Genomic DNA, 13829 nt, shown 5'->3' with positions numbered 1-13829 from the left:
CTTATGCAGTGTTATATGTATTCTAACCATAAGCAAGGTTTCATGAAGTTTCAGTAGCTATTTGGGAGCACATACTCTGCTCCCATCCAATTTCTTCCACAAACAATTCTGGTTACTACTTGTTTAGGAACAGCATTCTGGTTACTACTTGATTAGGAATAGCTAGGCATACTAATTTAGAATCATATCTGTCATTACAGTGGTACCTCGGGTTACATACACTTCAGGTTACATACGCTTCAGGTTACAAACTCCGCTAACCCAGAAATAGTGCTTCAGGTTAAGAACTTTGCTTCAGGATGAAAACAGAAATCGTGCTCCGGCGGCACGGCGGCAGCGGGAGGCCCCATTAGCTAAAGTGGTGCTTCAGGTTAAGAACAGTTTCAGGTTAAGAACAGACCTCCGGAACGAATTAAGTACTTAACCCAAGGTACCACTGTATTATCAACAGGAGTTCCATAGAAACTGATCAGACGTACATTTTTATTTTGGCGGTAAGTATCATTGTGTGCGGCTACACTGCTTAGTCTACAGTTTAGTCAACTTCTTATTCCACATGAATAGTTTTTGAGGCAAACACATGGAAGTAATCACACAGGAAAGATCCATGAGTAGAATACTAGTTTCCTGCCAGCACTTATTCACATATCTTTTCTTTAAAAGAAAAAACAGCATAGATTTTCAGTTCTGGCAAAGCAGGCCTCTACAAGAATAATTGAGAAACACATTTGTTATAGAATCCAGCACATCAGAAAAGGCTCCCTAGCAACAACCCTTGTCTGCTTAAAGTAGAGTATAGCACTGTTGTTTGATGGGTTGTTCTGCTGTACTTGGTTGATGGCATTCCTGTATGATCCCTGTTTGTTTAAAAAAGTGAAATAGAAGGCTTCTTCTTAATTCTAACATGTGCCTCACTCCAGCTAAAGTTAGTCATATAACTAAATCAAATGGAAACAAATGAAAGCAGTTAGTCATGGATCTGTCAAAGCCTGGTCTCTGGCCCCTCTATTATGCTTAGAAAATAAGGCAGATTCCTCCTTAAATACACAAAGTTCCTTAAAAAATCCTTTTTATCAAGGAGATCAAGAAATCCTGTTGGCAATTCCTACCAGTGATAACCCTCACCCCCTGCTCCCAAAAGTTATCTGTGCTACTTCCAGGAGGTGTCTACCATCTCCCTGAGCCCCTCAATGTTGAAACTCTGCCTGCCAAATATGACATAACTTATGACTGTTAGTCAGAACCAACATAGGTAAGAAACCCTTTAAGATGGACTGCGGTCATACATCCTTTTCCCTCTTGAAGCCTCAACCTGCAAATGATGGCTGAAGCTTCCAGCACGGGAGGTGACAATTGGGACTAAGTTCTGCAATGCCAGTTTGCAATAGGGTATGACCAATATTATGGTATGTTGTTTTGTTTCAGTTGTGAGCTGCACACTTGCTACTTCTCCACTCCCCTTCCCTTTTACATTTAAGGGCTGATTAACCTCCCATGTGGCTTCGGCTACTTGAATTGTGCTACTAATTCTTAAGGTGCCTAGGAGAGAGAAAGGGGCTGAAATGGCCAAGCAGGAAACATGGGGTTCAGATGGCTGTTCCCTTACATACAGGAGACCACTGTAAGGCAGTTGGAATTCTGTGCCCCTGGCCCTAGGTGATATGTAAATGGGTGGTGGCTGGAGAGAAAAGGGATAAGGATGGGTTCCCCAAGACTACGCCACAGGGCTGGTGCTGGAGTGGTGGACCACCCTATCCTACAAAGACGAACTCATGCTCAATTGCTCTCAAGAGGCCATGTCTAGCTACATCAGAGCCATATGGCAAAAGGTCTTAGTTCAGTCATAGAGGACATGAGGGAGGGCCTTCTTGGTGGCTGTTCCCAGATTGTAGAACTCCCTTCCATTGCAGGCTAGGCTGCTGCCACCCCCTGCTTACCTAGCTAGAAGGATCAATGGTCTGACTTAAAAGAGGATTAGAGAAATTCATGGAAGAGACGGCTATCAATGGCTACTAGCTGTGATGGCTATGCTCTGCCTTCACAGTTGGAGGCAGTAATGTGTCCGAATATCAGTTGCTGGAAACTACAGGAGGTAAGAGGACTCTTGTGCTCACATGCTGTTTGCTGGCTTCCCATAGGCATCTGGTTGGCCATTGTGAGAACAGGATGTTGGACTAGATGGGTCATTGGTCTGATCCAGCAGGCTCTTCTTATGTTCTTGTGGCATAGTATAAGGCAGCTTCCTATCATCCTGGGCCATTTTCTTGAAAGCATCCTTTTGGAAGAATACATTTCCATTTCCTACAGCAAGTGGAGGACTGAACCCTTTGAAAGAGCAATTTCTGAAGTAGAAAGCTTATTCTCATCAGACCATTAGCTCATCTTGGCCAATGTTGCCTACTATGACTAGCATCAGATCTCCAACATCTTAGGCAAAGGTCCTTCTTATCACTTGCTACCTGATCTTTTTTATGTGAAAGTGCCGGAGATTGAATAGGGAGTATTCTGCATGTAAAACATGTGCTCCGCCACTGATCTATGGTCCTCCCCGCAAAGGTATTTTCTTCGACAGCATATCTCCTTTTTGCAAATGTGTGCATCCTTTCTGGACACCCAGTTCATCTCCATTCACAGATCCTGAACTTATGCCATCTGAACTGCTGCATTGCTTCAGATATATGCTTTATCACATTATTGATGGCATCTGTACAGTGATTAGATTTGTTTGGTGGTGTTTTTTTTTTAAAAAATACTCTTTCTCATATGTACATTGCAATCTGTGTGCCATCGTTCCATTGATTTAAGTCAAGTTCAGAGTGCTGAACATTTTGCATTATCTAAGTCACGGTGGCAGAACATGCACGTGTATAGAATCAATATGAAAGGCCTTGATATATACATTTACAGAAAGGGCTTGTGTAGTCACTTACAGCTTGGATGGATTAGTCTTGGTGCAGAAGATGAAGTGCTCCCTTCCCTCCACAGTCATACTCCTAAGACCTAGTGTTCTCTCATTCTCTCTGTCTCTTAGCCTGCAACTCCTTCCTTCCTTCTAATTATTCAGTCCCCAGGATTCCTCACCACAGATATCCTCTCCAAGCTTCACTATTCCAGCGCACACAAAAGAGCCTCAACCTTCACATTCTGCAACTACATCCCAGACATGTTGGCCTATAGATGAACGTCCTCTTACATTTTCACATTTTGCAGGGATAATATACAGCATCCAGTTGAGAAGGGTTTTTGTGTAGGGGCCTGTCAAGTGTTAGGAAAAGAAATGGAAATCATCTGCAGGGCTCTGCAGAGACATTAAGAACTGGCAAATCCTACTGCTTTACTAATTTGCAATATCGATGTACATGACTAATGAAATGTACCACTGAGCACATTTTTCCAACCAGTTCTACTTTTCAGCTGAGACACTGCTATCCTGGTTTTGATTAAGAAAAGATTTAGTTTTGATTTAGAAGAGAATTTTGCGCTGGGGTGGCAATAAGTCTGGCATATAAAGTTGTTCTCCGCTACTAGAAAGCCAATGGAAGCTATAGATGGCTACTAAATGGAGCTGGGATGAGGCTGTTAAACCACCAGTAGCTGAAGTCAACATGCATCTGTATAGTTTTCAGGCAAGTAACACTGGCTGTTCAATCAGTGTGGATGACATGGTGAGTCAGGAATGATGATTCAGCCATGCAAAGAAAGGAGAAACTACTACCCAATCTAGACTGGTCTGGAGCTTTAGAGTTAATACCAGCACTATTACAGGGAACAATCAATACAGTTTCAAATATGTTGACTAGTATCATTTTCCACTTCAAGCAAGTAATGGAATACTTGCAATACGTCAGATTAAACACTTAGCCATGCAGTCAGCCAATAAATATATGGAGTGATATCAAACTAAGTCATGTTGTAATCAACAGTCTTAAGTTACTTGTTCATCTATTTTATTGGGTCAACCATGAGTATCACTAACACAGAATACAGTAGTACCATGTGTTAAGTACTGTCCCCCTTACGAATGCTTTGGGTTACGCGCTCCACTAACCCGGAAGTAGATGCCCCTTGTTGCAAACTTTTACCCGTAATGCGAGCGGAAGTGGTGCTCTGGCGGCCCGGCAGCAGCGGGAGGCACCATAAGTGAAAGCGCGCCTCATGTTACGAGCAGTTTCTGGTTATGAACGGACCTCTGGAATGGATTAAGTATGTAACACAAGGTACCACTGTATCACCCAGGGCTTATTTAGCCATCTAAAACCTCAGCCATCTAAAAGTTAACTGGCCTAGAATAGCTGCAAATGTAGGCTCAGAAAAAAAATTCAAAAGTAGTCTCTTTCTGAACGTGTGCATTCAACCTTCTTATGGTTTTAGCTTAACACATCTGAACATCATGCAACCTAACAACAACAACTTGTGCTTCACTCTAGATTTCTCCCCAAGACTGGTAGATTCATTTATCCCTTTGCCTTCCTCATCTGAGGCATGATCAGATGATGTGTACAATGAAGTAGGCAGGCTCTTGCCTATGTAAACTTTGTGCTGAAATAAATGTCAGGTACCACAGAACTCTTAATTGTGCTTCCAGAAACATTTACAGGGCTACCCTTCTGGAATCCACCATTTGCACATGTCAAAGACATGCAAATCATAAACGACACATTGCTTCACCTACAATAATTAATATGCTACAATCTGGCACACTACAATCTGGCACACTACAGACATTTGGGACAACTCCGAGGATAACAATTGATCAGGTCAAGGACCCATCTCATCCAACAGCCAGGTCTCACAGTAAGAAACTATCAGCCCCAGACAACATGGACAATGGTCAGGGATGAAGAGAGCACCAGATTGGGTAAAGCTAAGCTTTACCCAAGTTACTTACAAGTAACTCAGAGGAACAATGAACTCCAGGTATTGCCAAAACACCTAGTGAAAGACCATCTACTGCCCACTAGGTGGCAATATAGGTTGCTCTCTAAGCATTTCCTGTTACTTCCTCTATTCTCTCCATCTTTCTTTCAAAATATATGCACAGATCCCGTTGTGCTCTTACCACTGGAATAATTCAAACCATGGGATGAACCCAGGCTCCTCAGAGAGGGCACAGAAAGATTAAAAGCCAAGTCATATGATAGACTAAAGGTAAAGGTACCCCTGCCCGTATGGGCCAGTCGTGTCCGACTCTAGGGTTGTGCGCCCATCTCACTTAAGAGGCCGGGGGGCAGCACTGTCCGCAGACACTTCCGGGTCATGTGGCCAGCGTGACAAGCTGCATTTGGCGAGCCAGCGCAGCACACGGAAACACCGTTTACCTTCCCGCTAGTAAGCGGTCCGTATTTATCTACTTGCACCCGGGGCTGCTTTCGAACTGCTAGGTTGGCAAGCACTGGGACCGAGCAACGGGAGTGCACCCCGCCGCGGGGATTCGAACCGCCGACCTGACAATTGGCAAGTCCTAGGCGCTGAGATTTTACCCACAGCGCCACCCGCGTGTATGATAGACTAATCCTGACCAAAAAAAGGAAATCCCCAAACTGTTACTGTTTTGATAGATTCTCATAATATGAGCCTTTGTTGGACACGGGTGGCGCTGTGGTCTAAACCACTGAGCCTCTTGGGCTTGCTGATCAGAAGGTTGGCGGTTTGAATCCCCGCGAAGGGGGTGAGCTCCCGTTGCTTGGTCCCAGCTTCTGCCAACCTAGCAGTTTGAAAGCATGCCCAAAAGTGCAAGTGGATAAATAGGTACCGCTCCGCCGGGAAGGTAAACAGCGTTTCCGTGCACTGCTCTGGTTTTGGTGTTCCCTTGTGCCAGAAGCAGCTTTGTCATGCTGCCCACATGACCTGGAAAAACTGTCGGCGGACAAACGCCGGCTCCCTCGGCCTGTAAAGCGAGATGAGCGCCGCGACCCCAGAGCTGTCTGCCACTGGAATTAACTGTCAGGGGTCCTTTACCTTTACCTTTTTAAGCTAATAATAATAACACGATTAGGAAGAAAATAGATGCTAAGTGTAACAACTTACGGGGCACTTTTAGGTATGAACCACAGGGTTGGAACTGATTCACCGATTTAAAAAAAACCTGTCCTATTTGCCATCTCTCCATCAGTGCATTATAGGATCACAAGGAAGGCATGTCCCACCACGTAGAAAGCAGCAAAGCAACATTCTACCCAGACACATCCTCCTAGTGTGTGAAATGTTTGTGTTATGTAGTTGAAATGGAATAAGAATCCTGTTACATTAGTCAGCATACTGAGTCACGGACTGTCAGTTTCAAAGGAGAATTAATTAGGTGTTAAAAAGCAGAGGAAGGAAGACAGACAACGAGGGTCTCTGCACCTGTGCAATCATATGTCAATGCAATAAAATCCAATCTGAGTGCAATTGCAAAGCTGCTTTCAGACTGAGAGTTGCCTCTAGCTACAGGATCTGACTTCCAGTTGTTTGGCATGTGATGGGTGAACTGGAGCAGCACAGCCTATTAAGAGTGTATGAACCTACTAGGGACGCAGCATTCAGAAGTCTCTTATACTACAAGTTTCCATTTGTTTGCACAACCACAGTGCACTCTTGGAAAACTGCTGTTCCAGAAGTATGGCACTGGGTGTAAAGGACTGCCGCTGTAAGCTGCGCATTGTTAGAACGAATCTGCAGTGCCTGCAGTTCAGTACATTGTCTTTTGAAGCTTACATTAATATGCATTGACTGAATCATCACATGAATGGCCTTCTAAATCTAGAATGAGCCACAGGCTGAATGCTCATTTAACTACTAAGGTCAATCTATGCATATGCAGCACATTAATTCAATAGCGATATTATGTAAAAAAAAAAAAAAATCACAATCCGTGGTTGGCCTGATCATCAAGGGAGAGTCAGGACAGACAAAAGGAAATACTTCTTCACACAATGCATGGTTACAACTATGGAATTCGCTACCACAGGATATAATGATCACCACTGACTTGAATGCTTTGCTAGATGCTGGTGAGCATAAGAGAGAGTGGGTTCTTGCACTGATGTCCTGCTTTCTGCTTCTCATAGGCACCTGGGAGGCCACTGTGCAGCAAAATGCTAGACCAGATAGCCCTCAGGTCTGGTCCAGCAGGGCTCCTCTCATATTCTTAAAATTAATAATAATAATAATAATAATAATAATTTATTATTTATACCCCGCCCATGTGGCTGAGTTTCCTCAGCCACTCTAGGCGGCTTCCAATCAAGTGTTAAAAACAAAACAGCATTAAATATTAAAAACTTCCCTAAACAGGGCTGCCTCAATTTGATAAAATCAATCAATTTGACAAAATCCATAGCAAAAACAAACAAACCATGCCGTGGGCAGTAGTAAACACAAGCTTTACTACACACTTAGTATTCTTTCTAAATGCACAAAATTGCAATCTGAGGCAATCCTTCATAGGGCTCACTAAGGACCCACTTTACAAAGGTTCCCATCAATGTGGCAAATGTGGTTCTAAAAATTTAAATACAGTCTTTAAATACAGTGAAGAGAGGTGAGTTTGAAGGTTGTACATAAGCCATTTGTATCTGCCAGGATATGTAATGAAATTATATATCTCTATCTATGTGCAGTGCATAGAGTTTGGATCAAGGAGGCATCACGGGGGGGGGGGGGGGCGTTCTTCCAGAAATGAATTTTCATCAGGGAAAACACAAACAACAGTACTGTTGGAAATATTTTAATTAAACTAGGAAAACAAGTATTCTTTTTTTTAAAAAAATCAGCACGGGTTCAGTAAGGAAATATCACTCAGGCTGTGTGTGTACAAGTGAGCATTTCAAACATGTTAGTCATCTGTCACTCATATAAACAGTTGTATTTCCAGGAAGACTAAAGCTACAGGGGGGGAAAAACCACCAATGCAATGTATGGTTTAGTTGTGGTTTAACTTTGGGAAAGCCTTGGTTCAAAGTAGTAATACATTTGCAACGTAGGTGGGATCAGATGTTGACCACAGAAATAACATTAACAAAAGGAGCAGCCTGTAGAGAATACAAAGCATACATAGAGAACAGAAGTATCATCTTGAAGATTGCATCGGTTTTGTACCTCAGAACTACATGAAAATTATTTTATTGGCCAATACATTTCCACTGAACATGCAGGTTGTTGGTCAAAAGTCTAATGTTTCCTGTACCAGCACAGAGATAATATAAGCAGTCCATTGCTTGCTATTAACAGATAACATGAAATCCAGCTCATGTTTCTACTTAAGGGTCAATTTCATCAGGTATCACTGTTAAAATAATGTCTTCATTGCCCCTACGTACTACCAAGCTGAGTGTATTGTCCTTTTTGATAATGTCACTGACATCGTTGGCAGAGAGTATTGGTTGCCCATTGATGCTTATAATCACATCGTTTTCTTTCAGGCCTCCGCTGAAATACAAAGAGGTGGAAAATAATTACTTCAACTGCAAGAAACATATCTGCTTTCTGTAACAGCCACCCCCCAAGATACCAAACCCACAACTCTTAAGCAAGAATACAACAGATCTTTAGCAAAACAGGTGATGAGAGACAGACAGAGAGATAGAGAGACCTAGAGAGAGAAGCTATTCAAAAGGACAAATGGCAGGAACATGTTCTGAAAAGCTGGGGCCTTTCTAGATCATTTTTAGAAAGTTTTGCCTTTCTAGTTCCTTTGTGCTACTACACAAAATAGATTTCACGTGCTCTCTAGGTGGTGTAGCCTTAGCTCCTCTCCTTACTCTAACCTATGTGCATTCAATGGTGACAGAAAAATCAAAGTTGAGCTTATTCAGCAAGAATAAATCCATATATCAAGCTGGATGGTGCTGTTTGAACAGAGTTGGCAGAAGTTACTGACAGCATTAAGGCAAATGAAGAGGATACAGCATCTTTCTCCCTGTATCATCTTGCCCTTTCTTGTAGACAAATTCTGGCTCTGAGTTATGGAAACATTAACCCAGCTAGCGGGATGAGACATGATTCAACCCCTAAGCATAATCAGTTTATAGCAGTCACCAGCTACTGTCTCATGCAGAGAAATGCCTTACACAAGGACTTCTTTCAGAAGTGTTTCCCCCCTCCCCACAGAAGTTCTTGTACGGACTGCCATTTTATGATGCTTAAGGGAGGACACCAAAGTGAGAGTGAGAAAGTTTTATTTCACTCTCTCTTATTGCAGCTCCATGAAAACAAGCATAGTATGCTGTACAAATAAAAACATTTAAATTGCATGCATTAAATTACTGGTGATTTCAAGCTACTTGTGCAACAACGAGGCACAGAACCCCCCCCCCCTTTTAAGAAATGAGCATGGGGGCCACAAGGATTCGAAATATGTGCTTATGGGTCAAGAGAAGGGTACTATCTATCTATCTATCTATTTATTTATTTATTTTTTATTATTATTTCTATACCACCTTCATCCAAAGAACACAGGGCTGTTTACAATATAAAATCACAAAAATGCACAACATAATAACAAACAAAAATAATAACCTCCCACCCCCATTTAAAAGGCCATAGATTGTTTAATTAGCCAAAGGTTCCAGAAGAAGAGAAATGTAATGAAGGTGCCAGGCAAGTCTCCCTGGGGAGAGCATTCCACCACTGGAAAAAAGAGTGCTTACTGTATTCCAATGGTGGTGACTGTTGAGGCCAAGCGTGGCCGCAAGAACAGAGGAGGGAAGGAATTCAGCCCTGCATGGTCTCTATTGGCCTCGGCTGGTGTCAGAGGCTGGCAGGATTGCCCGCCAAATTTGAATGGGCCAGAGATGGCCCCAGAAATGTGGGCTGCGCCTTACTGGCAGACCTAGTGAGCACAGCGCCCCAGGAGGCCACCTGTGGGGCATAAAAGCAGGCTGCACTGCCAAAAGGGCTGTGACCAAGGAGATTGGATCAAGAGGATGAGTGTTGAGGACATGTTTGGATCGTTTGCAGGGAAGAGGACCAGGGGAGGCAGAGGAGGAGGCAGAACAGGTGGCGGAGACCATACGGTGTTGCTTTGTCTCTCCCTGCTATGGGACCTGCAAAGAGCTACCCCCCCACCCCCCCCATCTCATCTTCTTTCCAGTTCAGGTGTGGGCTGCGGGAAGCAGGGGAACAGGAAACTCAAAAGGAGCACTGGTCTGCTTTGCGGAGCTCAGTGCTATCAGGAGCCCCGTGAAAATGCTATGCAAATAATAGCTACAAATTATTATTCTTGTTACCCAAGGAATTCCAGCAGCTACAACTTTCACCCCGTTCTAGCAGCGACTGCATGACAGAATCACATGATACCGTAGCCGCACCCAAGTACTGAGTGCAGCAGTGATAAGGGCAACTGCTGGGTCAGCTCCCAGCTTTGGGACAACTGTGGGCTTGCTTTTGGGATCATGCCATGTGAACTTTTTGCAACAGCTGGGAAAAACAGTTTATTAGTCTCCCTCACTCTTCTAAATATTGCTCATGTCTCTAACAAATGGTAAAATGGCAAAAATCATCTTCTAGATTTATGGTATTGGGAAACCAACAGATTTCCTGAAATAGCAGGCAGATGTCATCTGAGGGTAAGAACTTTCCTGCCATTAAACAGCATAGTTAAAGGGCTGCTTGGTGTTTATCCTTTAAGTGAATAGGTGCAGGTTTTTGAATAAAAGGGGTTCTTTAACTTACGCCTCAGCTGGTGTATCTGGAATTACTTCAATAATATAGGCTCCAGAAATGACGTCAGGGAAGTCTTTATGGCGCTCCTTCAGTTCTTTAGCTTTGCTAGGAAAAACAAACCAAATCAAGTTAAATAAGAAACATATTTCCAGAAAAGCAAAACAAGACAACACAGAGGCCACTCTTTTACTTTTGACGTAACCTGTACAAATTTCCTAAGTCTAAAGAAAGAAAGAAAAATATGCCGCTGCCATTGAGAAACATTATTCTGGACAGAAGTGCACAGGAAATTTTGCCTTACCAATTTGTTCATTTTTGAAATCAGTATTGCTTTAGATCTAGAAATGTCCTAAGCCTTTGAGTTTCAGAAAGCATCTGAAGCTTGCAAGTAGAGAATGTTTTCTCCTTTTTTTGGCAGATTTTGTAAACTCTTTCTGTGTCTCTGAATATCAGATTCTAGCTCTTCTGCTAAGTAGCTCTGCTACTTAACAATTGCCAGGGAAAAGATGAAAACCATCTGTCCGTGGCTTTGCAAATTTAAAAAATGGGCTGCAGTGTATGGCAATGGTAATCCAGAAAAATAAACAAGGGTCCAACTATGTCCTCCCCACCCGCAAAATGTAAGTGAACTGAAAATTTAAAATAAATGAAAATCATCCAGTACATGAATGGTGACACATAATGATCCAATAATAAACAATTGTTATGATCAAACATATATGATGTAAAGAGTTTCCAGCTGATCTTTCCCTCAGTAGCGCCTCAGAGCTGGCAAAACTCTCATTGAAAAGTAATGGATAAAGGGACAATGCAAACAGGAAATGGTGAAGCAGTAGCAACCATATCATCAGTATACCATTCCTCCTGCCTCAATTGCACCTTTTCTTTGTCCGCTCATCAAAGACATTGTATTTAAGAAAGAGGGAGAGATGGCTTTCAATGGTTTAAAAAAAGATGGAAGTCGTATGGGGAAAACAAAGGAGGGCAGCACTTTGAGGAGACGTCGTGTGACTCCCCCATAAAAAGTGTGTCAACCATAGGCTCCGGGTGGGTGGGGAGCCCTGGGTGCTCCAGCCCCCACAACATTCCCCATGATGGGGATGGGCACCCACACTTTTTTGCGCTGGGGTCGTGCATGCCGTGGGGTCCTGCATGTCTTATGTCAGCACGCCCACTTACGTACGTGCGCATATGATGTCAGGATGCTACAGGGTGTGCTGATGTTGGACACATGTGCACCCATGGTGTGCGTCCTGGGGCCAAGCCAGTGGGCCTGGTGTCAACAAAGAGTGGCAATTCCAGGCTAGTATATTCCTTGTCCAGAAACACCCACAGTAATTTTTAAACTTACCTAGGGGTAAGAGACATCATCCGTATGCCAATATATTTCTTCTTAGTTACAGCTTTTCCTGTTTTGAGAAGGAAAATGTAGAATTTATTTTGATTCGCCTTTTCCTTCGGAACAGGAGACATTCTACCCCAAGGAAGCAGAATGATGTGGGAGATACCACTTCAGAATATAAGTGGGAAGTAGTATTGTTGAACACTATCTCACATAAACAATATTATAATAAACCAGCACACAAGGGTGAAAGATTTGCTGGTGGGAGAATCTTTTCCTGAAGTTTGAAGTGCTGCGACTTTTGTATACTGTGTAGAATGGTTCTTACTTCAGAGCAGATATGTGTAGGATTGAACTAATTCAGTGGAACTTATTCTCATGTAAATGTATATAGGACTGAAGGTTTACTTTACCAGTACAGTACAGTACCTTTAGCTTGTCGGTCGTGTGACTCAGTGAGGAATTTTTTAATTTTGTCCGATGGTATTGCAAAGGAAATCCCAGCAGTGACTTTCAGAGTATTAATACCAATCACTTCACCATCCTGCAGTAGTGTGAATAATTAAATAAGCATGAGCGGCCCAAATAAAGACTGCAATTTCTATCACACTTTAATCTGAGCTGCTGACCTTGCATGTGATCTCTTTGTCATAGCTCCCTGTTCCTAAACTGATCATGAACTGAATGTACCCTGGAAAATTAAATCTGCCCCCCCCCCTTTCATTTGGGTGAAAGCATCCTTCACTCTTTTTCTTCCCCACCCGCTTTGAGACTTCTGAGTGTGAAAGGACCAGGGTTTAACATCAAGACAAGCAAGCTCAATGCGACATGCTTCCATGCATACGGCTCCACGTTCGATTCCTGGCATCTTCAAAGTCAGGTAGCAGAACTGGGACATTACTGCCCAAGAGTTGAGACAGCTGTTGCAAAGCAGGACAGACAGTTCTACTCAAGGGAACGACTTGGTTATGAGATCAGGCATCGCCCCAGTCTTTTCTAGCTGCAAAAATATGCTCTGCACAACAGCTTGATACTTTCTCTTAAACTAACCAAAAAACTTTCCTTCAACTGGTTTCAAGATTTATTTTTCCAACAAGACTTACTCAACATGTTTGCTTTAAGGGACTCTGTTGCATTGAAATAATAAAAAAAAGAAAGTAGTCCATAATCGTAGCTGGCCTAAATTGAGTTTTATTTTATTTTTTAAAAATCAAAATGGACAGAACCTTACAGGTATTTTGAATGTTTGATTTTGGAGTAAACAATAGTTCTATTAAAGGATATGACACAGAAAACTTTCTTTTTAACAGTAATAATTTTGCCAAAGCTGCCAAATAGCCTTCAATGGAGGAAAATGTGAAGTCACACAAAAAAACCAGAAGACTTCAACGATGGCGTCAAGGCAATCCTCAGAGGTCTCTAATCCGTTTATCTGTAAAACTAGCATGTTAGAAAGAACTGGCTGAACTTCTTCATGTGCCACTATTTATGCAAAACTTTTCACTGCCTCACAGAATGGGGTTTCCAAATCTTGATAATACATTTCATCTGTTTTGTGAAGCCAATCTCTACTATTTCCATTTTGCCAAAACAAAGCAAAGCCAACAGACAGTGTCTTATTCATGGCATTAGAATTCAAGTCTTCCATGTTCTTGTACCGCACAAGCTTTTGAGTTGCTCACAGTCCACTGGCTATGCAGACAGTGGCACTGAAATATCACAAACTAATACCAGAAGGGTCAGCATCCCTTTGACTCCCTTGGGGGCTTAATTCTGACTTACACAGAATCATATTGCTAACATGCTGGTAGAGAGAACCATGTGGTAAACATAGGAAACTGAC

The 13829-nt window shown here is 42.6% G+C and overlaps 1 protein-coding gene across 1 annotated transcript in view; it reads right to left on the bottom strand.

Moving 5' to 3' along the window:
- Positions 1-7692: 7692 nt before the first annotated feature.
- The window catches only part of HTRA1 (HtrA serine peptidase 1), a 43456-nt gene continuing 37319 nt past the window's right edge, over positions 7693-13829 (bottom strand). Inside the window, exons 6-9 of the mRNA XM_081006120.1 lie at positions 12416-12530; positions 11996-12053; positions 10654-10749; positions 7693-8409 (exon numbers count right to left, since the gene is read on the bottom strand). Coding sequence (XP_080862246.1) covers positions 8241-8409; positions 10654-10749; positions 11996-12053; positions 12416-12530 — 438 coding nt within the window. The 3' untranslated portion in view covers positions 7693-8240. The remainder of the gene's footprint in view (positions 8410-10653; positions 10750-11995; positions 12054-12415; positions 12531-13829) is intronic.

The sequence above is a fragment of the Podarcis pityusensis genome (genome assembly GCF_964106645.2).
Source record: "Podarcis pityusensis genome assembly, chromosome: 5".
Classification (NCBI taxonomy): Eukaryota; Metazoa; Chordata; class Lepidosauria; order Squamata; family Lacertidae; genus Podarcis; species Podarcis pityusensis.
This window is presented reverse-complemented; position numbering and strand designations above follow the sequence as displayed.